At 36.6% G+C, this 25,965-nt stretch overlaps 1 protein-coding gene across 2 annotated transcripts in view; it reads left to right on the forward strand.

Moving 5' to 3' along the window:
- Positions 1-25,965, forward strand: part of SEC63 (SEC63 homolog, protein translocation regulator) — a 74,785-nt gene that overhangs the window by 43,187 nt on the left and 5,633 nt on the right. For both annotated transcript variants that reach the window (XM_047101613.1, XM_047101614.1), the window contains 6 exons: positions 2,067-2,149; positions 5,122-5,181; positions 5,382-5,555; positions 9,747-9,905; positions 14,199-14,300; positions 17,620-17,718. In XM_047101613.1, coding sequence (XP_046957569.1) covers positions 2,067-2,149; positions 5,122-5,181; positions 5,382-5,555; positions 9,747-9,905; positions 14,199-14,300; positions 17,620-17,718 — 677 coding nt within the window. The remainder of the gene's footprint in view (positions 1-2,066; positions 2,150-5,121; positions 5,182-5,381; positions 5,556-9,746; positions 9,906-14,198; positions 14,301-17,619; positions 17,719-25,965) is intronic.

Here is a 25,965-nt window from a genome sequence, read left to right on the forward strand (position 1 = left end):
TGGTGAAGAGTTCGGATTTCCTTGTGGGTTTGTGAGTCTTCAAACACTTAAAAACAGTAAAAGTTTCATTTAGGACCAATTTAAATCAGAAACTATTCAAGTAAAAAAAAAATAGAAACTATTCAAGTAAAATCCAATTTGGGATTTAAGAGATAACTCTGATAATAATCAAGAGCTATAAAAAGTACATGCTGCTTAGAAAAATGAATGTCAGATTTTCTCGTTAGAAGTAGGGTAAGAATATTCAACCTCATTGGGAAACTTCATGATGTATTTCATTCCATAGCCTCTTGTATAGACAATTTACTGTATTTTCACAGTGCTATCCCAATGTGTAATATGAGTAATATAGTTAATGGAGGGAGAGGAGAAGCAGTTTAGAAGCAGGAAAGGGGCATCTGCATTATCTAGTGCTGGAGATGGTGGAACTCTCTCCCACATTGCCTAGAGGCTGTCTAGAATCACCTGTAGGCTTTTTCTCCACCGTAAAGCATCAAATGGCCAGTAGATACAGTTATAGCTATTAACTCGTGTGCAGTGCTCATGCACATACAACTGTGCCGTGTTGATGAATGTGTAGCCCAGATTTGATAATGGAAAGATAATGGAGACTTCCAGATTGAAGAAAGGATATTGTATCCTTCTTGATGCCTAGCTGTTGCACCTCACAGCCAGTAATTGAAGAGAGATACTGATAGTTTGTTGGAGGCCATTCTTTTCCAACTGGTAGTGTGTTAATGTAGGCCACAACAGAGTATGCTAATCTACATCTATGTAAAATAAACATAACAAGCTCAGAAAAATCTATAGGCAGAAATACATAGTGAAGAAAACTGTTACAGATAAAACTTGTAGGTGAAATGAATTATTTACATATTTGAATAAGATCTGTTTGATGTTGTAATTTATTTTAACATTTATTTTAATGTTACTAATTTTAATGTTAAGCTTATCTTACTAGCTTTTGGCAATATGTGTGGCAAGTGTAGAGTTGTTTTTTTTTTTTTTTGGCAAATGTGGTTTTAAAAAATTAAACAATCGCAAAAACATTGTGAAAACTTTTTAAAGGTGTTTTTTAATATAAACAAATCTTGGAAGTTTTTGCCTTAAAAAAATAAATTTAATGTGACTTGGAATACTAGTCCTAATTATCTTATTTCTGACCGGCAGGCTGGCATTGATCATATAGTTAAAGTCTTGTGAATACGAGGTTTGCATAGTTTAAGAGAGTAACAGTACCCTTTTTTATATCGATATGAAAGAAAGGTGTGGTATAGCAGTCCTCACATTATACTTTGTTTTAAAACACCTGGGTTTGAAACTTGGCAGTGCAAATATAGCCATTATGTGACCTCAGGCATTTAATTTTACGTTAGTTTTGAAAGTCAGTTTTTTCTTTATTTTTTTTTTAATTATCTTTTTTTATTTTAGAGTGAGTGTGAGTTGGGGCGAGGGCAGAGAGAGAGAGGCAGGGTCCATGCTCCAGCACAGAGCCCATCGCAGGGCTCAATCCCATGACCCTGGGATCATGACCTGAGCCAAAATCAAGAGTGGGATACTCAGTTGACTGAGCCACCCAGGCGCCCCCTCAGTTTCTTCTTTAAAATGGAAATAATAATGCTTCATAGGGCTATTTTATTTTTTAAATTTTAACTTTATTTTATTTTATTTTATTTTATTTTATTTTATTTTATTTTATTTTATTTTATTTTATTTTAGAGAAAGCGAGGTTGGGGGGGGGGAGGCAGAGGGAGAGGAGAGAGAGAGAGAGAGAAACAGTCAGTCTTAAAGCAGGCTCCACAGTCAAGCCTGACATGGGGCTTGATCCCACAACCCTGGGATCATGACCTGAGCTGAAATCAAGAGTCAGACGCTCATCTGATTGACCCATGCAGCTGCCCCTTCATAGGGCCATTTTAAAGATTAAATGAGTACATTGTTGAAAGCATCTAGTGGAGCATTTTATACAGAATAGACAAATTATTTTTCATTGAGTAAGTTTAAAATGTGTACATGAAATACTGAAGTACCAAATTAAATTTTATTTTTTTACTTTCATCTTCTAGTATTGGATGATGAAGATAGCAACAACATCACAGTAGGATCCCTAGTTACAGTGTTGGTTAAATTGACAAGGCAAACAATGGCAGTAAGTAATTTCTTATTTTTATTCTTTAAGAGTTACATGTTAAAAAAAGAGCTATGTGTTAAGTAGTGAAGGGGAATAGGAGGTATAGGCTTCCCCAGTTATGGAATAAATCGTGGGATTCAAGGTACAGCATAGGGAATATAGTTAAAGGCATTGTAATGGTCTTGTGTGGTGACATAGCATAATGCATAGAGTTGTTGAATCACTATGTAGTATGCCTGAAACTAATGTAACATTGTGGATCAACTATACTGCAGTGAAAAAAGGGGGGAGAGAGTTATATGTTAAAGTTCTTTTATTTATTTTCTCATTTTAAGTCATGTATTCTTAAAGTCAAAACTATTGTAGTTGTAAAATCTAATTTTGCAAGTCCTTTTAGCTGTTTTGACATTTTAAATAAATTTTCAGTTTTTCACATTAGTTTTTACATACAAAAAAACCCTTGGAAAATAGATTAATTCTTCATGTGATTTGTTAATTCCCTGTAAAACATAATAACAAGGCAATGTGCATATAGTATTTAAACTGTAAAGTTTTATACAAAGATTAATTATTGATTATTGTTGAGAATTTCTTTACGTATTCTTTAGTCAATTCCTTTTTTTTTTAATGTTTATTTATTTTTGAGACAGAGAGAGACAGAGCATGAACGGGGGAGGGTCAGAGAGAGGGAGACACAGAATCTGAAACAGGCTCCAGGCTCTGAGTTGTCAGCACAGAGCCCGATGCGGGGCTCGAACTCACGGACCGTGAGATCATGACTTGAGCTGAAGTCGGCTGCTCAACCGACTGAGCCACCCAGGTGCCCCTGTTTAGTCAGTTCTTTAGAGAATTTACTCTCAATTTTTTTATTTTAAAAAATGTTAAATTACAGTGAAAATATTTTTTTTTTCTAATTATGTGAAAAATTCATGCTGTCTGGGGAAAAAAGTTCAGGCGATGTAGAAAAGTAGAAGAAATTAAAATGACCTAAAGTCCTACCACCCTGAAATTATTGATTTTGAAGCGCATCACTGTAGATACCCTAATGCATGAATAACTGTGGGGCTAAATGATGTTTTTACTATCATGGATTCCTTCTCTAACCCACCTTCCTCAGGAAAGCCCTTGTCAGCCCCAGACCAGAATTTAGTCTTCTGTATATCTTTTCATGTCTTTCTTCATGCTCATATTTACTCTCTGGACCTTTACGTTGTATGTGTATATACATACTGGTACTTTTCTCATTCCTTTTCATTAAATCCAGTCACATTGTATATGTTTCCTGTATCTTGTTTTTCTCAGTTTCTATTACAAATTTGCATTACCTCCCAAGTTAGAACTTGTTTTTGATTGTACTATTTCAACTCTACTTATTCACCTAATGGCAGATCTTAGCCTGTTCTACTCTGGGGTCTGTGAACATCTGTAGGAAACCTAGTATGCATTTAAACACGGTGTGTAAAATTTCTAGTGGGGTGTCTGGGTGGCTCAGTTGGTGAAGCGTCTGACTTCAGCTCAGGTCATGATTTCGTGGTTTGTGGGTTGAAGCCCCCGCATTGGGCTCTGTGCTGACAGCTCAAAGCCTGGAGCCTGCTTCAGATTCTGTGTCTCCCTCTCTCTCTGTCCCTGCCACGCTCACACTGTGTCTCTCTGTCTGTCTCTGTCTCTGTCTCTCTCTCAAAAAAACAAACAAAAACCTCTGTTAGGAAAAGCATATTTTGTAGTAGGATATATCAAATTAAAGATGTTGGTTTTATGGTAGCAGGTGGTAAGGAAACATTTGTGTCATGGACTCTGGATGAGACGTGCCCTCTGGGAGAAGAGGAAATTCTAAGCCAGTGGCTAGGATTGGGTTAGAATCCAAATTTATACTACCCACATGCTTTGGAATTCCCAGCCTGAAAAACGAGCAAAAGTTGGCCTTCAACTGTTGAACTTCTGGGATAATTGGTAGAAGAAAAAGCAAAATTGCCCTGGAAGAAGGGAAAGAATCAACCATTTATCTTCCAGTTCTTGTATGAACAGTACCTGAGAGTAATTTAAGTATTAGAATCTAGCTAAAAAAATGAAGAAATAAAAAAAAAATGATGAAGCAGAGATGATAGAATTAGACAAGGGGCTGGCACACTTTTTCTATAAAGGTCCAATTAATAAATGTTTTAGGTTTTATAGGCCACAGTTTCTGTAGCAACTACTGAATTCACAAATGGGCATGGTTGAGTTCTAATAAAACTTTATTTAAAAACGAGGCAATGGGCCATAGTTTGCGGACCCCTGAATTAGGCTAATAGTTTAGAGCCCAAGTTATCATTGTTTTTATTTGTTAGCTTTAGTAATTCCAAGGAGTTTATAAATACAACGAACATCACTTACTGTCTTCTAGTATAGATTCTCACTGAAATCTTACTGGAATTTAAATCCCAAATTTATGGCTTTTGTACTGATCCTAAGTGGATTATACAGTGGATATGTCTTTAGGTTATATGGATTTTTTTGGTGTTCCACTTCTTAGTCATTTAATTAAATTATTTAAACTTTTTTCTAACTTTTTGTTTGTTTGTTTGTTTAAGGAGACTCTATCCCCACTGTGGCACTTGAGCTTATGACCCTGAGATCAAGAGTCGCACTCTCTACCAATGCAGCCAGCCAGGCGCCCCTCCTTAGTTACTCTAAACTGTGGAATGTTTTTTACTTTATAATGAGTTTACATATCTTAAGGCATTGCATTTATAAATTTAAGTAGACTGTACTTTTCAAATGTATTCAAGACAGATGTGAGATATTTTAGAAGGTAACTTCCAAAGTGTAAATTAGTAATTGCTAAATTTGTACACATCATTTAGTAATTGCTAAAAATCTCCTGTTCTTCCTTCACCCGCCAATTGTCACCAGTTAAAAAGCGTATTGGTCATCTATTTTGAAAGATTGCTTTGTTTATCTGAAAGATAAATGTAAGTTGATAGAGCTATTTTTCTTCTCTCTACCTCCAGGAAGTATTTGAAAAGGAACAGTCCATCTGTGCTGCAGAGGAACAGCCGGCAGAAGATGGGGTAAAAACTTGATTTTTCTTACCTATCTTTCCTGGTGAAGGAAATGTTTTGTTTAGTTCTGATTGATTTATATTGCTGTGGGAGAGTAATTCAGTTTATGAAAACATTTAGTTTAGCCATTTTTATCTAAAAATTACTATGACTCCCAAATGAAACTATTGTTATAACTTCTGAGTGTGTATGTATGTTGTGATTTACAGCAGGGTGATACTAACAAGAATAGGACAAAAGGAGGATGGCAACAGAAGAGTAAAGGACCTAAGAAAGCTGCTAAATCGAAAAAAAAGAAACCTTTAAAAAAAAAACCTACACCTGTGCCCTTACCACAATCAAAGCAACAGAAACAAAAGCAGGCAAATGGAGTTGTTGGGAGTGTAAGTTAATACTGTTATTATCATTATCTTTATTTTCATGTAACTTATACTAAAATGTTCAAATCCTATGTGTATAGCTCCTGAAATTTTATATGTATGTGTATGCATGATACCCAGATTAAGATGGAAAACTTTAACACCCTAGAAAACTTGCTTATGCCCCTTCTCAAAGATCCCTCCCTTTACCTCCATACCTTCCTGTTCTGGCTCTTATTACCATAGATTAGTTTTGTCTATTTTTTTTTTTAATGTTTGTTTATTTTTGAGAGAGAGAGAGAGAGAGCATACGTGCCCAAGCACAAGTGGGGTAGGGGCAGAGAGAGGGGGACAGAGGATCCGAAGCAGGCTCTGCATTGACAGCAGAGAGCCCGACGTGGGGCTTGAACTCACAAACTGTGAGATTATGACTTGAGCTGAAGTCAGGCACTTAACCAGCTGAGCCACCCAGGTGTCCCAGTTTTGCCTATTCTTAAGCTTGATATAATTGGAAATGTTTGCTTTCATTCAGCATTATGTCCATGACATTCATCTGTGTTGTGGATAGTACCTGTTCATTCTTTGTGTGTATGTGATATTCCATTTTTTGAATATACTACAATTTATCTATCTTTGGTTGGTGAACATTTGGGTTGTTTCTAGTTTTTGCCTGTTGTGAGTAAAAGTGCTGTGTTTATTCATGCACATGTCATTTTGTGGACATTCATTTTTTTTGGGTATGTGGAATCTAGCATTGGAATTGCTGGGTCACAAATAGGTGTATGTTGAGTTTGTTGAAAAGAGCCTATTTTCCAAAGTTGTACTATTCTATGCTCATACTAGCAAAACCTGAGTCCAGTTGTTCCACATCCTCACTAATATGTAGTTCTACCATTCTTTTTCATTTTAACCACAATGGTGGATTTGTAGCAGTATCTCTGTGTGGTTTTTATTTGTTATTTACTTGATAACTAATGATAATGAGCATCTTTTGATATATTTACTAGCCATTTGGATATCCTCTTTTTCTGTTGGGTTGTCTTATGGATTTGTAGGGTTCCCTTTATATATTCTGGATATGAGTCCTTTTTACTCTCTTAGTGGTAGCTTTTGATGGTACTTAATTTTAAGGAAGTCTGTTTTATCAATTTTATGGTTAGTGTTTTTGTTTCTTGTTGAAGACATTTCTGCCTGTCACAAGAACCTGGAGATATTTTTCTGTTTTCTCCTAGAAATATTATTTTACTTACTACATTTAGCTTAGCTACATCTTGAATTAATTATTGTGACTAGTGTGAGATAGGGATTATGGACCACTTATTCTAGCACCACTTATTGACAAGATCATCCTTTTCTCAGAATTGCAGTGATGGTTTGTCATAAAACAAGCGACCATAACGATGTTTGTGCAGATCTGTTTATGGACTCACTAGACCATTCCATTGATTATTTGTCTATTCTTGTTCCAAACCACATGGTCTTAATTATGATGAGTTTATATTAAGTTTTGAAATATGTTAGTGTTAAGTTCTCAAACTCTTCTTTAAAATTGTCTTGCTTATTTTAGGTTCTTTGCATTTCCCTCAACATTTTTAAAATAAGCTTGGCAGGTTCCACCAAAAAAAGCTCCTGGAGTTTAGATGAGGATTGCATTGAATCTGTGCTTCAGTGTAGGGAGAATTCACATGAACAATATTGAGTCTTTTTATTCATAATTATGGTTTATCTTTATTAATTTGGATCTTCCTTAATTTTTTCTCAGCAGTGTTTTGTAATTTCCAGTGGCAGAGGTATGGCACATCTTTCATTAGATTTACTTACCCTTCTGCATTTGATACTTTCTGGTGCTGTTGCATATAACATTTTTAAAAAATCCATTCTTCAGTGTTTATTGCTGGTGTGTAGAGATACAGTTGCGTTCTAAATATTGACCTTGTATCAAGGGGCATACGTTGACAATATGCGCATACCTTGTTTTATTGCACTTCTGTTTATTGCACTTAGCACATACTGCATTTTTTACAGATTGAAGGTTTGTGGCAACCCTGTGTTGAGCAAATCTATCAGCGCCATTTTTCCAGCAGCATTTGCTCACTTTGTGTTTTCTGTCATATTTTGGTAATGCCCTCAATATTTTAAACTTTGTATTATTATTATATTCACTATGGTGATCTGTGATCAGTGATTACAGCTCTCTGGCAGCTCATGTGATAGCATTCTTTAGCAGTATTTTTAATTAAGGCATGCACATGATTTAAGACATAAAGCTGTTTGTACATTTAACATTCTGCAGTATAGTATTTATATGTAATGGGGAACAAAAAAAGTCATTTGACTTGATTGCATTAATCGCTCTACTGTCTGGAACTGAACTTGAAATATCTCCAAGGTATGCTTGTAATTCTAACCATTTGTAGGTACTTTAAAAAAGATTTTCTATGTACACAATCATGCCATCTGGGAATAAAGATAGTTTTACTTTTTTGTTTTTAATCTTTATGCCTCCTTCTCTTCCTTTTCCTTTTTGCCTTACTCTACTAGCTAGAACTTTCAGTGTAATGCTCGTTAGGAATGGGGACAGTGGTCACCCTTATCAAATCTTAATTATCTCCAGGAGAAAGGAAACAAACTGTTAAGTATGATGTTAGCTATAGGGTTTTTGTAGATATTCTTTATCAGGTTAAGGAAGTATTCCCTTCTGTTCCCAGTTTGCTGAGAATTTTTATCATGAGCAATACTGAATTTTATTAAATGCCATTTCTCCATTTGTTGAGGTGACTGATTTTTCTCCTTTTTGTAATGTGGTGAGTTATGCTGATGCATTTAAAAATTTTAAGCTATCCTTGCATTCCTGGAACAAATTCATTTGGTCATAACATAGTATCCTTTTTCATATTTATTTGGACTTGATAATATTTTATTTAGGATTCCTACATTTATTTTTATGAGAGAATATTGGTTTGCCTTTCTCCCTTCTTGTAATACCCTTGCCAGATTTTGTATCTGGTTTATGTTGGCCTCATTAAACAAGAAGTATTCTTTCTTTCTTTTTCCTGGAAGAGTTTGTGTAAGATTGGATTTGTTATTTGGAAGAATTATCTAGAAAAGCCATCTGGGTTTGGAGTTTTAAAAAGGGTTTAGTTACAGAATCCATTTCTTTAGCAAATTCTACTTTTTTCCGTGTATCAATTTTAGTATATTATGTCTTTCAAGAAGCTTGTCCATTTCCTGTAAGTTATCAAATTTATTGACAGTTATTGATAATATCCTTTATTTGTAATGTCCTTTGGATCTGTAGTTATGTTTCTTTTATTCCTAATATTAGTAATTTGTATTCTCTTTTTCCTTTCATCAGTCTTGCCTAATGGAAGTCTTGCTGCAGTTGTATTAATCTTTTCAAAGAACCAACTTTTTTTTTTAATGTTTATTTTATTCTTGAGGGAGAGAGAGCGCACACGTGCGCATGCACACGTTGGGGAGGGGCAGAGAGAGGGAGACAGAGGATTCGAAGCAGGCTCTGTGCTGATAGCAGAGAGCTTGACACTGGGCTCTAACTCATGAACTCTGAGATCATGACCTGAGCCGAAGTCAGACGCCCAACTGACTGAGCCACCCAGGAGCCCCTCAAAGAACCAACTTTTGGTTTTATTTAGGTTTCTCTTTTGTGTATCTGCCTTCTCTTTAATTGATTTCTGGTCTGTATTATTTACTTTGACTTTTTTTGCATTTAATTTGCTGTTCTCTTTCTTGCTTCTTGAAATGGATTAGTAAGTATCTTGTCTGGGATATTGGCTTTCCTTACTACATTATATTCTGTCAGCCATAGAAGATAATACTAAACTGTCAAAGCAGTACTTTTCTATAAACTTCCCATTTCCCCATCCCGAATAAAATATATTGTATGATTGGTGTTTTGAAAGATGAGCCATCTTTGCCATTGTGGTAGTATACTTTGTAAATAAAAATAAAAGTATTTTTTATTTTACAAACAAAAATAAAATAACAGTAGACAAATAAGCCAAATGTTAAAGTCTTTAGTCTGACTACCACATATTTATAAGTAAATGTGTTTATAATTCTCTAAAATTCTGTATGAATAGTGAAATTATAATCTTGAGCCAATTTAATTTTAATGACAAAAAGTTAGCTTCAGGGGCTCCGAATGATATATTCACTGAGGTATTCAAAACTTTTGTGGTTGCTCTTTCCTTTTAGGAAGCTGCAGTAAAGGAAGATGAAGAAGAAGTTTCTGACAAAGGCAGTGATTCTGAAGAAGAAGAAACGAATAGAGAATCCCAGAGTGAAAAAGATGATGGTAGTGACAGAGACTCTGATAGAGAGCAAGATGAAAAACAAAACAAAGATGACGAAGCAGTAAGACTTATAAGTTTAAATAATTGGAGTTATATACCTCTGATTGTTTTGGGTTTTGTTGTTTTTTAATTTGTTTTGTTTACTTGTCTTAAATAATATCAGTATATTTTAGAATCATATTATTTTGTAAGAATATTTTTGTGGGATGGTCAGAATTATAAAGAAAAATCATTTCTAACAAGGATTGGACCCCTTAATTTTTTTTAAATTAATTAATTAGTCTATTTATTTATTTTGAGAGAGCACATGCAAACAGGGGAGGAACAGAGAGAGAGAATCCCAGGGAGGTTCTGTGCTGTCAGCGTAAAGCTCTACGCGGAGCTGCACCCCATGAGCCATGAGATTATGACCTGAGTTGAGATCAAGAGTCAGACACTTAACCGACTAAGCTACCCAGGCACCCGGACTTCTTAATTTTCTGAAATCTTTAAGTTGCTAGATAGTATAGGATGTGGGTCTAAATCGAAGCCAGTTTGGTGTCTTACAGTGGTTTTCATTGTTGGAGTTGAGTCTGCAAATGAGTTAGGAAAGGTGGGTTATGGTCTAAGCAGTTACTTAGAACTGAGTCTTTCCAGAGTTGCAGGTAATGTTTAGAGTTAAGAAACATTACTGTGGACTCTAATGTCTAGAGGTTGGTTAAGGGAAAAACTAATATTTACAAAATTCCACCTTGTTTCAAGAAGTATATAAGACCTTAAGGAAAAGAGGTGTCTCTAAGGAACTTACTAAGATTGTGAGGGTAGAAAATAGAAAAAAATCTCATGGTATGGCGTTAGTTTGCACCTGATTTATGGATGGGCTATAGAAAAGAGGGTTTGTTGGACAAATAATGGGTCCTTAGAGGCTTACTGCAAATGAACTGTAAACTGATCAGCCATTCCTTTATGTTTGTGTTGTTCTGTTCTTTCTGACTAGGCCATTGACCTAAAAGCTACCCTTGTAGTTTAGGAGAGAAAAAGAGTTTCCCCGAATAGCCTGAGAGAGTCAAGTAGAGAGGAATAAAAGGAAAAGGCAAAGGATAAAAATATGAGGAATTGCAGGCATAGTTTGGAGATACTACAGGCTTATATCCAGACCACCAGAATGAAACTAACATCACAATATAGCGAATCAAATGAATTTTTCGGTTTCCTAGTGGATATGAAAGTTATGTTTAACACTATATTGTAGTGTAGTGTATAGAGTGTGCAGTAGCATTGTCTCAAACAATATATATGCCTTAATGAAAACATTCTCTATTACTAAAAAATCCTAACCATCGTCTGAGCCTTCAGCAAATTGTGATCTTTTTGCTGGTGGAGGCTCTTGCCTAGGTGTTGGTGGCTACTGACTATTCAGGGTGGTGGTTGCTGAAGATTGCAGTGGCTGGGGCAGTTTTTTAAATAAGACAACAGTAAAATTTGCTGCATTGACTATTCTTTCACAAATGATTTCTCTGTAGCGTGCAATGCTGTTTATAGCATTTTACCCACAATAGAACTTCTTTCAAATTGGAGTCAGACCTGTCAAATCCTATCACTGCTTTGTCAACTGAGTTTATGTCATCTTTTAAGTCCTTTGTTGTTATTTCAACAATCTTCACAGTACCTTCACCAGGAGTAGATTCCGTCTCTGGAAACCACTTTCTTTGCTCCTCCATAAGAAGCCACTCCTCATCTGCTCAAGTTCTCTCATGAGATTGCAGCAATTCAGTTCCATCTTTGGGCTCCACTGCTAATTCTCTTGCTATTTCCACCCCATCTGCAGTACTCCTTCCTCCACTGAAGTCTTGAACCCCTCAAAGTCATCCATCAGGGTTGGAAATCAGTTCTCCAAACTCCTGTGAATGTTGACATTTTGACTCTTCTTATGAATCATAAATATACTTAATGGCTTGTAAAAGGGTGAATGAGAAGATTTTCGGTATACTTTGCCCAGATCCACCAGAGGAATCACTATCTGTGGCAGCTGTTGCTTAAAAAATGTATTTCTAAAATAGTAAGACTTGAAAGTGAAAATTACTCCTTGATCCATGGACTACAGAATGGATGTTGTGTTAGCAGTCATGAAGACAACATTAATCTTACTGTATGTCTCTATCAGAGCTCTTGGGTGACCAGGTGCGTTGTCAATGAGCAGTAGTACTATTTTGAAAGGATTTTTTTTTTTTTTTTGAGTAGTCGATCTTAACAGTGGACTTAAAATATTCAATAAACCATGTGCTATCATTCAGGTTTTGTTGTTCCATTTAGAGAGCACACGCAGGGTAGATTTAGCATAGTTCTTAAGGGCCCTAGGATTTTCAGAACGCTAAGCAAGTATTGGCTTCAGCTGAATGTCACCAGTTGCATTAGCTCCTAATGGAAGAGTCAACCTGTCTTTTGAAGCCAAGCATGGACTTCTCTCTAGCTATGAAAGTCTGAGATGGCATCTTCTTCCAGTGTAAGGCTGTTTTGTTAGTGTGGAAAATCTGTTACTTAGCGTAGCCATCTTCATTAATTATCCCAGCTAGACCTTGTGGATAGCTTGCTGCAGTTTCTCCACAAGCACTTGCTGCTTCCCCTTTGCACTTTGATGTTAGTGAGATGCCTTCTTTCCTGAAACCTCACGAACCAACCTCTCCTAGCTTCAAATTTTTCTTCTGCACCTTCTTCACTTCTCTCAGCCTTTATAGAATTGAAGAGGCAAGTCCTTGCTCTGGATTAAGGTTTGGCTTAAAGAACTATTACGGCTGGTTTGATCTTCTGTTCAGACTGCTAAAACTTTCTCTGTGTCAACAGTAAGGCTGTTTCACTTTGTTATCACTTGTGTTTTCACTGGAGTAGCACTTTTAATTTCCTTCATGAATTTTTCCTGTGCATTCACAACTTGTCTATTTGGTACAAGAGCCCTAGCTTTCAGCCTGTCTCAACTTCCAGCTTGCCTTCTTCACTAAGCTTAATCATTTCTAGCTTTTGATTTAGAGTGAGAGACATGTGGCTCTTCCTTTCACTTGAACACTGAGAGATCACTGTAGGGTTATTAATTGGCCTAATTTCAGTATTGTTGTGTCTCAGGGAATAGAGAGGCCAAGAGGAGGGGAAGAAATGGAGGAACAGCCCATTGGTGGAGCAGTCAGAATACACACAATATTTATTAAGTTTGCCATCTTAGGTGCCCCAAAACAATTACTGTAGTAACATCAAAGATCAGTGATCAGAGATCACCGTAACAAATATAATAAGAAAGAAGTTTTAAATCTTGCAAGAATTACCAAAATGTGACACACACAGACATGAAGTGAACAAACGCTGTTGGAGAAATGGCAACAGTAGAACAAGAGACTTGCTCAACACAGGGTTGCCACAAACCTTCAGTTTGTAAAAATCACAGTATTTGTAAAGCACACATGTGCAAAGTGCAATTAAATGAGGTATGCCTGTAATGTACCTGCCCTTGGGAATGGTGGGGAAAAACAAGGGTGACTTTTTAGCAGTTGCTGGCCCTTGACCGTTTTTGTACTTCGGGAATTAAATTGATTGCCAGGAAATTAAAGCCTATCAAAGAAATTATTTCCCCACCCACGTTTTGAGAAAGAGTTGACATATTCTTTTCTGAGTACAGTATTAGGGTTAGTAGAAGTGACAGACTAGTTTCTTTAGATACCAAAATACATTCATTCAATTGTCAAATAATTATACAATTATTCATAATCTGCCACATTGCAAGCCCTGTGTTAGATGACAGAAATGCAAACCAAATGTAAAACAGTTTCTGCCCTTGAATGACAGGCTAGTGGGTAAGGCAGACTTGTAAGTAAACATTAAAGTACAAAAGTACAAAAGAGATTATGCACATTTTTGCCAGGTACAGTGATAACACAGAGGAGGGAGTGATCAACTCAAGTTGAGGAAAATTTCTGGTATTTGGGAACTCATGGTTTAGGCTTTAGCAGTTCCTAAGGGAATAATAGGAGGAATTTGCCAGGTTAAAGACAGAGGGAGAAAACAAATCCAAACAGGGTTTAGGAGGAGTGAAATAGCTTGGTGAGTTCAGAGAAGTCAAGATAGTTCAAAATGACTAGAATAGAAAGTGCAAAGAGGAAGGCAGTGTTAGGAGACTGAAGAGATTGGCCCAGATCAGATCACGACCCATGTAGTTGATGCTGAAGGGCTTAGGTTTGATTTATGAAATAATGTGTTGTAAGTTTAGAGCAGGGAAATGATCAGGTCTGTGGGACTGAACTCAGTAGTAGTTAGCATTGTCAGGAATAATAGCTGGAAGAAGATGGAAACTTCAAAACGATTTCAAATGTTTGATTTTTACTTTACCTAGGAGTGGCAAGAATTACAACAAAGTATACAGCGAAAGGAGAGAGCTCTACTGGAAACCAAATCAAAGATAACACATCCTGTTTATAGTCTTTACTTTCCCGAGGTGAGTTATTCATGACTCGGCGTTTTCCTTATTCCATCTACTTTCTCTTCAGGTATTTTTCAGTTGCCTTTTATCCCTCCATGGTGTGTACTGGCTCAAATGTGCTGATGTGGTCCGTTCTTGATAGGTGACAGTTTGAAGAATACATTTCAGTATGAATTAGATTTAGTGAATGTGGTCTATAATGGGAGGATTGTTAACTTTTTAAGTATTTATATAGTTTCCTGTGCTTCTGTCTTTTCTGTGCCTATATTACTGAAGGTTGTGCTGACTGCTGATTTCTCTTTAGTAGTTCAGGCAGTCTGTCAGACAAATGCATATTTTGCCTATGATTACACAGCTTTTTTGAGTCTCTCACTTCTGTCAAGTTTTAAATAAAATGAAAAAAGTTCTTAAATTTTTCCCATGAGTTTTCTCTGATGGCTCTCTACTGGCCACCTGGAGCCACTGCACTTGCTCTGGCCCTAGTACCCGGGAATAGGCAAGCCCATGGGCTGTGGGACCAGCTGAGTTCAGTAAGAGTTCAGAATGACTGAGCCCCAAGCTCAGGACAGATTGCTGCAGTGCTATTTGTTCTCCTGTCCTTGTTTACTTTGTGGTTGTGGCCTTCTCAACTTTTGGTCTCCTTGAGTTGTTTGTCTTTCAAATGAATTTGGAATTTACACAATGCTTTGCTTTTGCAATGATTCTGTCTCTGGCCAGAGGTCAAGAACTGGTTGCCTCTTAGTTCAAGGAAGCTGTTCCACCGACTGCCTCACAGCTTGGCCACAGAATCTTATGCTCGGCACTCATGTTTGGCAGGTGATTTCATGTATAAATCTGCTTTCTGCTTTAGAATGTCAATCCAGAGTTGCTGGGGGCTGCTGAAGGCAAATTCCCAAGTAATTTGGCTTCCCTAATAATAAATGAGTGGCTCTGCAGACTGTTGTTTTGACTTGGAGGAAAGTCAGCCCAGGATTCCATGTTAATGTGCTTGCTGATCTTCTGGCGTGTCGTGAGCGTTAGCCCATCTGTTAGGGGCATTTTGCCCATTGCAGTGGTAGTCTGCCAACCCCAAGACTCCCGAAATCAAGCGAGTAAATTTCACTCATTGATTGGTTTTAAAAGTGCCATGGGATGTTGTAAGCTGCATAATTTGTACCCTTGTAACAGACCGTTCATTTTAGACCATGCTTAGTTAATAAGCAAAACATCCATTCACTCCCTTAGAACATTTTAGCCTTGAGAATGCCTTTTTCTAATTTAATCTACAACTACACGGTAAACATCTCGAAAAGTACCACTTATCAGACAAAATTTATTTAGGATTTTACTAATGTCTACCTGTCTACCTTCCCGTGTCCCTGTAGAGCTACCCTAACTATCACACTACCCATTTAAATTGCTTAAAGTTACGTGTTTATAATTGACTTACATGTAACTGAAACTCACTCATTATGCTTAATATGTTAAGAATGGTGGGGAATCTCACACAGTAGAGAAGCTATTGTGTTGAAAGTGTGAATAAGTCATGGTAGAACATCTTTTCCACTTTCACCGTGTGCATCAAAGAGTCTAGGCACAGGTACAGTGCCGTGGATTCATATTCACCAGCTTCTTAATAAATATTCTTGAATGAATCACATTTTAATCAAATAGCCTGGGAGAGGGAAGGAAAGGCATTCTCTTAGTGGAGAGGTAAAGAAGATACGCACATTCTTAAACATCTCCCGTGCTTCTTATATTACATGTGTGTTCTAGTAATGAGATCATTTCATTAATAATTGTGATTATCACTCTCAATGTGCTAGACATTCTGATATATAATTTACTTGTATTATCTCAGTCCATCTTCACAACACAGCCTGAGGTAGATGCTCCTCATTTAATAGAGAAGAAAAGCAGGGTTTTAGAGAAGTGAAATAATCTGGTCTATGTGGCTTTAAATCAGGCATTGACAAACTACTGCCTGTAGACAAGTCTGCCTCCCTGCCTGTTTTATGAATGAAGTTTTATTGGAACCCAGTCACACTTACTCTTTTCATGTTACAGTGGCAGAATCAAGTAATTGTGACTGAGACTCTGGCCCATAAGGTGCAGAAATTAATACTGCATTTTGAGTCCATTATAATGTTTTTATCCACTTTGTGCAACACACACGTAGACAAATATACATATATATGTATACACACACACACACACACACACCTATTATGGTAGTCCACTTTGGGTTAAGCAGAAGTTGAATTAATCATATACTTGTGATTTATTTATTCTGCTTATTAATGCTGTGCTTTGTAGTTTACAAGAATTTTTAGTTAACCTCAGTGTAGCATTATCAAATAATCAAATTTCAGTGTCTTGTGGTTAAAATAAAATAGCAAGTACAAGTGATTTTGAATTCAAAAGACATTTTCCCTATGATAATGTTTTCAGTAAAAAGTTATTTTTCTAACTTTCTTTTGGGTAATTGAGAATTTAGAATAGTCTAGTGTTGTTTTGGTTAAATGAGTATTTAGACTATCCTAGAGTCTGTTTTAGCTCCAAAACATTTTTCTTTAATTTGTTTAAAGAAGATCTCTTCCCTGACCAGTTCTTAAGCAGAGGGTACTAAGACATGACTAAACAGTTATTGATGAGTTCTGTACAACAGTGCTGAGCACACTGAAGTTTGGTGCCTCCAGACTGCTGTGTCTTCTCATTGTTTTTTTTAAATACTTTTCTGTCTCCTGTCAGTTCTTCCTGCTGTCATTGTACATTCTGGTGGCAGTTTCTTTACTGAGCTCTTTTCTTATTCCTAATCTTTTCTGAGGTACAGCTAAAAATGTTGTGCTTATTAAAATCATGTGCAGTGAAAGGTATTAGGCTCTTAGATAATCTCTTATGAGTAGTGTATTTTCATGATTTCCGATTTGGTTGCCCAAGTCCCTTCTGCTCTTACTTTCTGGCTTTTGCTTATTACTAGGTAAGATGACTAAGATTATTTGCTGGATGATCCTGTAATAGTTTATGATGTTTTATTTTATTTTATTATATCTCTTGTCATTTAAGGTTAATCAGGGGTTTTTAACACAGAGGCCCATCACTACCGTTTTTTAAGGGACTGTTTGAAACCCCCATATTACGTACAGAATTCTTTTGGACAGCAGATCTATAAATGGTTAAGAATAGTTTATTCATTCAGTAAACATTTATTGAATATCTATTTTGTACCAGGCACTGTGTCTGTGCCGGAGATACTGCAGTGAACAAAACCAGAACAATACCTCTAGAATGAGACAAGGCAGACAGTTACTTCTCTAGTTCTTTCTGATAACATCTCTTTTTTTTTTCTTTGCAGGAGAAACAAGAATGGTGGTGGCTTTATATTGCAGATAGGAAGGAACAGACGTTAATATCTATGCCATATCACGTGTGTACGCTAAAAGATACAGAAGAGGTAAGTATCCAACAACATTATTTCAGTTTTTACAAATGTAAGGCATCTCACCTTCATGCTGCTTCATAAAATCTTTTTTAGATTTCAGTTTATCATATTTGGCTTATTGTATTGTATTTGTTAAGGCACCTTTTATAACTGTTCTCTGGTGCCTGGGGGGAACTAATTCGAAGTTTATATAGTATTGTTAAAAGTAGGCAACTTTCTTAGTCTTAAAAGCTTGTTTTCAACTTACTTTGGGGAGTTTTCACTGTCAGTGTCTAAGGACATATGCCTTTTGTTCTGTCCAGAATTTAATTATATTTTACAAAAATCTGCAATTTTTATCTTCACTGGATTAGTGCTAAGACCTTTGGTCTTAAAAATGAATGTAAGAATTGCTAATTAGATTTCTGGAGTGGAATTTTTGATTATGTAGCATTATTCATTGTTCATGACATCACTCATGTACCATCGTGATGAACATGTTTTATCCCTTGGCAACTCCTTTCTATTTTTCTTGTTTTTCTTGATTTTTTCATGTTACTTTTCTAGAAGGAAGGTTCTTTCTACCTGGACTTGGTGGACAAGAGCAAGGGTTTTTTTTTTTAATTTCAAGATAGTTCTGTGATGTTGATTTTTTTAAAATATTTTAGGGGCGCCTGGGTGGTGCAGTCGGTTAAGCGCCCGACTTCAGCCAGGTCACGATCTTGCGGTCCGTGAGTTCGAGCCCCGCGTCAGGCTCTGGGCTGATGGCTCAGAGCCTGGAGCCTGTTTCCGATTCTGTGTCTCCCTCTCTCTCTGCCCCTCCCCCGTTCATGCTCTGTCTCTCTCTGTCCCAAAAAATAAATAAACGTTGAAAAAAAAAAATTAAAAAAAATATATATTTTAAAAATAGTTTTTTAAATGTTTATTTACTGAGAGAGACAGAGTGCAGGCGGGGGAGAGGCAGATAGAGAGAAGATGACACAGAATCCGTAGCAGGCTCCAGGCTCTGAGCTCTGAGCTGATAGCATGAAACCTGATGCAGGACTTGAACCCATGAACCGTGAGATCATGACCTGAGCCAAAGTCAGCTGCTTAACTGACTGAGCCACCCAGGTGCCCCTCATTTTTAATACAAAAAGTACATTTCCCCCTGTATTACCAAGTAGTAAATGTATGAAGTAGTTCGTTGTTATTTATTTGACAGTTAGAGCTAACTTAAGGTTATTTCTTTGATAGAGCAGTTTTATTATTTTTTAAATTTAAGTTTTACCAGAGTACTGTGAGAACAAGAGTGATCTCCTACATAAGCACAATAAGATTACTATGTTCAGGAAATTTAACATTGATATGGTATTCATCCAATATGCAGTCCATATTCAAATTTCCCTAAATACTCACTAGTGCCTGTTACAGTTTTTGTTTTGTTTTCAAATTATTTTTTTATTCTTTAGAGAGAGCATGTTCACACGTGTGGGAGGGATCAGGGGAGAGGGGAAGAGAGAACCTTAAGCAGGCTCTGCTCTGATGCAGTGCTCAATCCCACGACCCTGGGATCGTGGCCTGAGCCAAAATTGAGTGGGATGCTCAACTGACTGAGCCACCCAGACATCCCTTTTTTTTTTTTAATTAGTTTTTATTTTGTTTTAAAATTCAGGATCCAGTCAAGGATCATGCATTGAATTTGGTTGTCATTCATCTTTATTCTAGAACTCTTCATTGGCCTTTTTGTTTTAAAATTTTTCATGCCATCAACATTTTTAAAGAGTCCAGACAAAGTATTTTGTAGAATATCCCTCAGTTTTGTCTCATTGGTTACTCATAATTGTATTCATCTTAAATATTTTTGGTAAAAATACTACATAAGTGATGTAACCTTCTTAGTGCATCAAATTGGGGCACATTATATCAGTTTGCCCCACATTGGTGATACCATGGTTGAACATTTAGTTAAGGCTTCTCTACTGTAAAAGGTATTTTTTCTTCTAATCTTTGGGGTGCTACTTGGGCACTATGTTAATATTAATATCCTGTTCTCTTTTACCCACTCATTTTAATATAATTGATGACTCTTGACTGCATCAGTTTTTCCTAATTATACTCAGTGTAGTTTCAGTATTTCTCTGCAGAGTAATACATCTTTCAGTGTATTTGAATTGTACTTCTCTTTGTGACCATTGTTCATTTTTATTGGTCTTTTAATTTGGTTTGGGCAATTGTTTTAAATATTATGAAATCAACCTGTGGTGATATTTGTTGCAGATATTTCTCCCCATTTTGTTTTACTGTTATGGTTGTTTTTACTAGGCAAGAATATAAACATTTATTTACTTGGAGTTTTTTTTGCAGTGTGATTTAGTAATTTTTTCTTTTCTGTTTTCTTGGTTTTGTGGTGACTTAGAAAGGTCAAACTATGAGATTAATTTTAAAAAAAGGATTCTCCCATGATTTTTCTAGTTTGTTTTAATATATAATCTTGCTTACAAAATCTGGATTTTGGAGATTGGAGGCAGATTGCCAAAACATCCAAATAATTTATTCTTCCTTTGTCTAAGTGGAAATGAAACTTTTTTTTTAAGTTGTTATTATAATCACCTAGTGCTCATCACAACAAATGCCCCTTAATACCCATCATCTGTTTCACTCATTCCCCACCCACCTCCACTCTGGTAACCATCTGTTTGTTCTCTGTAGTTAAAAAGTCAGTTTCTTGGTTTGTCTCTCTTTTTTCCCCCTTTTCTTATTTATTTTGTTCCTTATATGAGTGAAATCATATGGTATTTGTCTTTCTCTGACTGACTTACTTCACTTAGCATTATACGTTCTAGCTCCATCCATGTTATTGCAAGTGGCAAGATTTCATTCTTTTTTATGGCTAATATTCCATTGTATGTATATATCACATCTTCTTTATCTATTCATCAATTGATGGACATTTGGGCTGCTTCCATAATTTGGCTGTTGTAAATAATGCTGCTGTAAATATAGGGATGCATATATCCCTTTGAGTTAGTGTTTTTGTATTTTGGGAGTAAATATCCAGTAGTGTGATTGCTGGATTGTAGGATACTTCTGTTTTTAACTTTTTGAAGAACCTCCATACTGTTTTCCACAGTGGCTGTACCAGTTTGCATTTCTACCAACAGTGGAAGAGGGTTATGTTTTCTCCACATCCTCACCAACACCAGTTGTTTCTTACATTTTTGATTTTAGCCAGAATTCTGACAGGTGTGAGGTGATACCCCATTGTAGTTTTGATTTGTATTTCTCTGATGGTAAGTGATGATGCACATCTTTTCATGTGTTGGCCATCTGTAGGTCTTCTTGGCCAAATGTCTGTTCATGTCTTGCCCATTTTTTAATTGGATTGCTTTTTGGGTGTTGAGTTTTATAAGTTCTTTATATATTTGGATAGTAACCCTTTATTAGATTACTTGCAAATATCTTCTTTCATTCCATAGGTTGCCTTTTAGTTTTGTCGATTGTTTTCTTCACTCTGCAGAAGCTTTTTATTTTGATGGAGTCCCAATAGTTTATTTTTGCTTTTGTTTCCCTTGCTTCAGAAGACATACCTAGAAAAAAGTTGCTATAGCCAGTGTCAAAAAAGATACTACCTATGTTCTTTTCTAGGATTTTTATGGTTTCAGGCCTCACATTTAGGCCCATAACCTGTTTTGAATTTATTTTTGTGCGTGGTGTAAGAAAGTGGTCCAGTTTCTTTCTTTCTTTTTTAATTTTTATTTTTCATTAAAAAAATTTTTTTAAGTTCATTTTGAGAGAGAGAGAGAGAGAGAGAGAGAGAGAGAGCATGCACACAAATGGGGGAGGGGCAGAGAGAGAGGGAGAGAGAGAATCCCCAGCAGGCTCTGTCTGCTCTGTCAGTGCAGAGCCTGACACAGGGCTCACTCTCACGAAGTGTGAGATCATGACCTGAGCCGAAATCAAGAGTCAGGTGCTTAACCTACTGAGCCACCCAGGTGCCCCCAGTTTCTTTGTTTTGCGGTTGCTGTCTAGTTTTCCAAACACCATTTGTTGAAGAGACCATCTTTTTCCCACTGGATATTCTTTCCTGCTTTGTTGAAGATCAGTTGATCACATAATTGTGTGTTTATTTCTGGAGTTTCTGTTCTGTTCCATTAATCTACACGTCTGTTTTTGTGCCATTACCGTACTGCTTGATCACTATAGCTTTGTAATATAACTTGCAATCTAAAATTGTGATGCCTCCAGTTTTGCTTTTCTTTTTCAAGGTTGCTTTGGCTACTCAGGGTCTTTCTGGTTTCATATAAATTTTAGGATTATTTGTTCTAGTTCTGGAAAAATGGTGTAGGTATTTTGGTAGGGATTGCATTGAACGTGTAGACTGCTTTGGGTAGTATAGACATTTTTACAATATTTGCTCTTCCAGTCCATGAGTATGGAACGTCTTTCCATTTTTTTGTGTCATTTTCAGTTTCTTTCATTGGTGTTTTATACTTTTCAGAGTATAGGTGTATCACTTCTTTGGTTAGGTTTATTTCTAGATATCTTACCATTTTTGGTGTACTTGTAGATGGGATTGATTTCTTAATTTCTCTTTCTGCTGCTTCATTATTGGTGTATATAAATGCAACAGATTTCTGTACATTGATTTTGTGTCCTGTGACTTTACTGAGTTCGTTTATCAGTTCTAGCAGTTTTTTGGTGGAATCTTCCAGGTTTTCCATATATAGTATTATGTCATCTGCAAATACTGAAAGATTTCTTTTTTCCTTACCAATTTAGATGCCTTTTATTTTTTTTCTGTTGTCTGATTGCTGTGGCTAAGACTTCCAGTACTATGTTGAATAAAATAAGAGTCAATATCCTTGTCTTGTTCCTGACCTTAAGGGAAAGGTTCTCAGTTTTATTCCATTGAGGAGATTGTTGTGGGGTTTCTCATATATGACCTTTATTATGTTGAGGTATGTTCCTTCTACACCTACATTATTGAGGGTTTTTATCATGAATGGATGTTATACTTTGTCAAATGCTTTTTCTGCATCTGTTGGAATGATCGTATTGTTCTTATCCTTTCTCTTCTTGATGTGATATATCACGTTGATTGATTTGTGAATATTGAGCCACCCTTGCAACGCAGGAATAAATCCCACTTGATCATGATGAATGATTTTTGTAATGTATTGCTGGATTTGGTTTGTTAGAATTTTTGCTCTATTTTCATCAGATGTATTGGTCTGTAGTTCTCTTGTTTTGTGACGTCGTTACCTGGTTTCGGTATCAGGGTAATCCTGGCTTCATAGAATGAATTTGGAAGTTTCCCTTCCTTTTCTGTATTTTGGAATAGTTTGAGAAGAATAGGTATTAAATCTTCTTTAAACACTTGGTAGGGGTGCCTGGGCAGCTTAGTCAGTTGAGCGTCTGACTCTCGATTTCGGCTCAGGTCATGGTCCCAGGGTCATGGGATCAAGCCCTGCCTTGAGCTCTGCACTGAACGTGGAGCCTGCTTGAGATTCATTCTCTCTCTCTCTCTCTCTCTCTCTCTCTCTCTCTCTCCCTAAACATTCATTGTTTAGTAGAATGTTATTTTATTTATGGTAGTTACAGATTTTTTTTCTTGTGGTTAACTTCTTTTTTAAGTTTATTTATTTTGAGAGAGACAGAGACAGTGTGAGTTGGGGAAGGGCAGAGAGAGGGAGAGAGAGAAGATCTAGTGCAGAGCCCATTGCAGGGCTCGAACCCACGAAACCGCAAGATCATGACCTGAGCTGAAACCAAGAGTCAGACGCTTAACCGACTGAGCCACCTGGGATCCCCCTTGTGGTTGACTTGTAGTTTTGTAGGTTGACTAGTGTTGTGGTCAGAAAAGATGCATGGTATGACTTTGATCTTTTTGAATTTGTTGAGGCTTGTTTTGTGACCTAATATGTGACCTGTCCTGGAGAATTTTCCATGTGTACTTGAAAAGAATGTATATTCTGCTGTTGGGGTGGAATGTTATGAATATACCTGTTAAATCTATATGGTCCAGTCTGTCATTCAAAAGCCTTTGTTTCTGGGGCACCTGGGTGGCTCAGTTGGTTGGGTGTCTGACTTTGGCTTAGGTTATGATCTCACAGTTTGTGGGTTTGAGTCCCGCAACAGGCTCTGTGCTGTGCAGCAGAGCCTGGAGCCTGCTTCGGATTCTCTGTCTCCCTCTGTCTCTGCTCCTCCCCTATTCATGCTCTGTCCCTCATAAATAAATAAACATTAAAAATAAAAATAAAAAAAGACTTTGTTTCCTTGTTGATTTTCTGTTTCTCCATTGATGTAAGTGGGATGTTAAAGTCCTCTACTTTTATTGTATTATTATTGATCAGTTCCTTATGTTTGTTATTAACTAGTTTATGAATTTGGGTGCTTTCATGTTGGGTGCATACATATTTAACAATTATTATATCTTCTTGTTGGATTGTCCCCTTAATTTATAGTATTATATAGTGTCCTTTTTGTCTCCTGTTCCAGTCTTTGTTTTAAAGTCTATTTTGTCTGATATCAGTATTTTTACTCTAGCTTTCTTTTGAGATTCATTTGCATGATAGATGTTTTTCCATCCCCTCACTTTCAATCTGCCGGTGTCTTTTGGTCTGAAATGAATCTCTTGTAGGCAGCATATAGATAGGTATTGTCTTTTTATCCATTCTGTCATCCTGTGTCTTTTGATTGGAGTGTTTAGTCCATTCAGAGTGATGATGATGATGGTGATGATGATGATGATGATGATTACTATTTTTTAGAGAGAGAGAGAGAAAGTGGGGGAGAGTGGCAGAGAGAATCTTAAGCAGGCTCCATGCTTAGCATGGAGCCAGATGCGGGGCTCATTCCCACAACTTTGGGATCATGACCTGAGCCTAAATCAAGGGTCAGACGGTCAACTGACTGAGCCACCCAGAAGCCTTGCACAGAGTAATTATTAATAGGTGTGTATTTATTGCTCTTTTATTACATGTTTTGTGGTTTCTAAAGATTTTCTCTGATCCTTTCTTTCATGGTTTGCTGGTTTTCTTTAGTGATATATTTGGATTTCTCTTTATTCTTTGCATATTTATTAATGATTTTTGATTTGTGGTTACCATTAGGTTTGTATATAACATCTTTTGCATATAGCAGCCTGTATTAAGTTGATGGTTGTTTAAGTTTGAACCCATTCTTTGTTCCTCTTCTCCCCACATTTTCGGTATATGTTATTACATTTTATATCCTTTTATTTTGTGAGTTCCTTGACTGATTTCTTTACAGAAGTATTCAGTTTTACAGCTTTGTGTATCCTACCTTCATAGTGTCATTTTTGATCTTTCCACTCAGAGTCCCCTTTAATATTTTTTGCAGGGCTGGTTTAGTGGTCATGAACTCTTTTACTTTTTGTTTGTCTAGGAGACTCTTTATCTCTCCTGTTCTGAATGATAGCCTTACTGGATAGTGTTTCTTGGTTGCAGGTTTTCCTCGTTCAGCACTTTGAATATATCATGCCACTCCTTTCTGGCTTGGAAAGTTTCTGCTGAAAAATCTGCTGATAGCCTTATGGGGTTTCCTTTGTATGTAATTGTCTTTTTTTTCTTTTTCATGCTGCTTTTAACATTGTTTTTCTTTATTACTATATTTTGCCATTTTAATTACAATATGTCTTGGTGTGGGTCTGCTTTTGTTAATTTTGTTGAGGGTTCTCTGTGCCTCCTGGATCTGACTATCTGTTTCCTTCTCAGATTAGGAAAGTTTTCAGCTATTATTTCTTCAAATAAATTCTGTCTCCTTTTTTCTGTCTTCTTCTGAGACTCCTGTAATGTGAATGTTACTGCCGTTTGATGTAGTCACTGAGTTCGCTAGGTCTGTTCTCATTTTGTATAATACTCCTTTCTTTTGTTTGTTCAGCTTGATCACTTTCCATTGTTCTGTCTTCTAGGCCATTAATTCGTTCCTCTGCATCTGCCAGCCTGCTGTTCATTCCATTAGGCGTGTTTCTTATTTTATTTATTGATCCCTTTATCTCTGCTGTTAGTCCTTATCTCTGTGTTAATGGTCTCACTGAGGTCCTCTACTCTTTTCTCAAATCCAGTGAGTATCCTTATGATCACTGCTTTAAGTTCTCTATCAGGCATTACTTCATCTGTTTTGCTTACATCTCCTGCTGTGGCCTTGTCCTGTTCTTTCATCTGGGAGAGATTCCTCTGTCTTCTCATTTTGTCTAAGTCCCTGTGCCTGTCTCTCTGTGTTAGGAAAGTCAGCTGTGTCTCCTGTTCTTGAGGGTAATGGCTTTATTTAGAAGAG

The sequence above is a fragment of the Lynx rufus genome, unplaced genomic scaffold (genome assembly GCF_022079265.1).
Source record: "Lynx rufus isolate CCGP_SWC_20201006 ecotype Redwood Valley unplaced genomic scaffold, mLynRuf1.p SCAF_6, whole genome shotgun sequence".
Classification (NCBI taxonomy): Eukaryota; Metazoa; Chordata; class Mammalia; order Carnivora; family Felidae; genus Lynx; species Lynx rufus.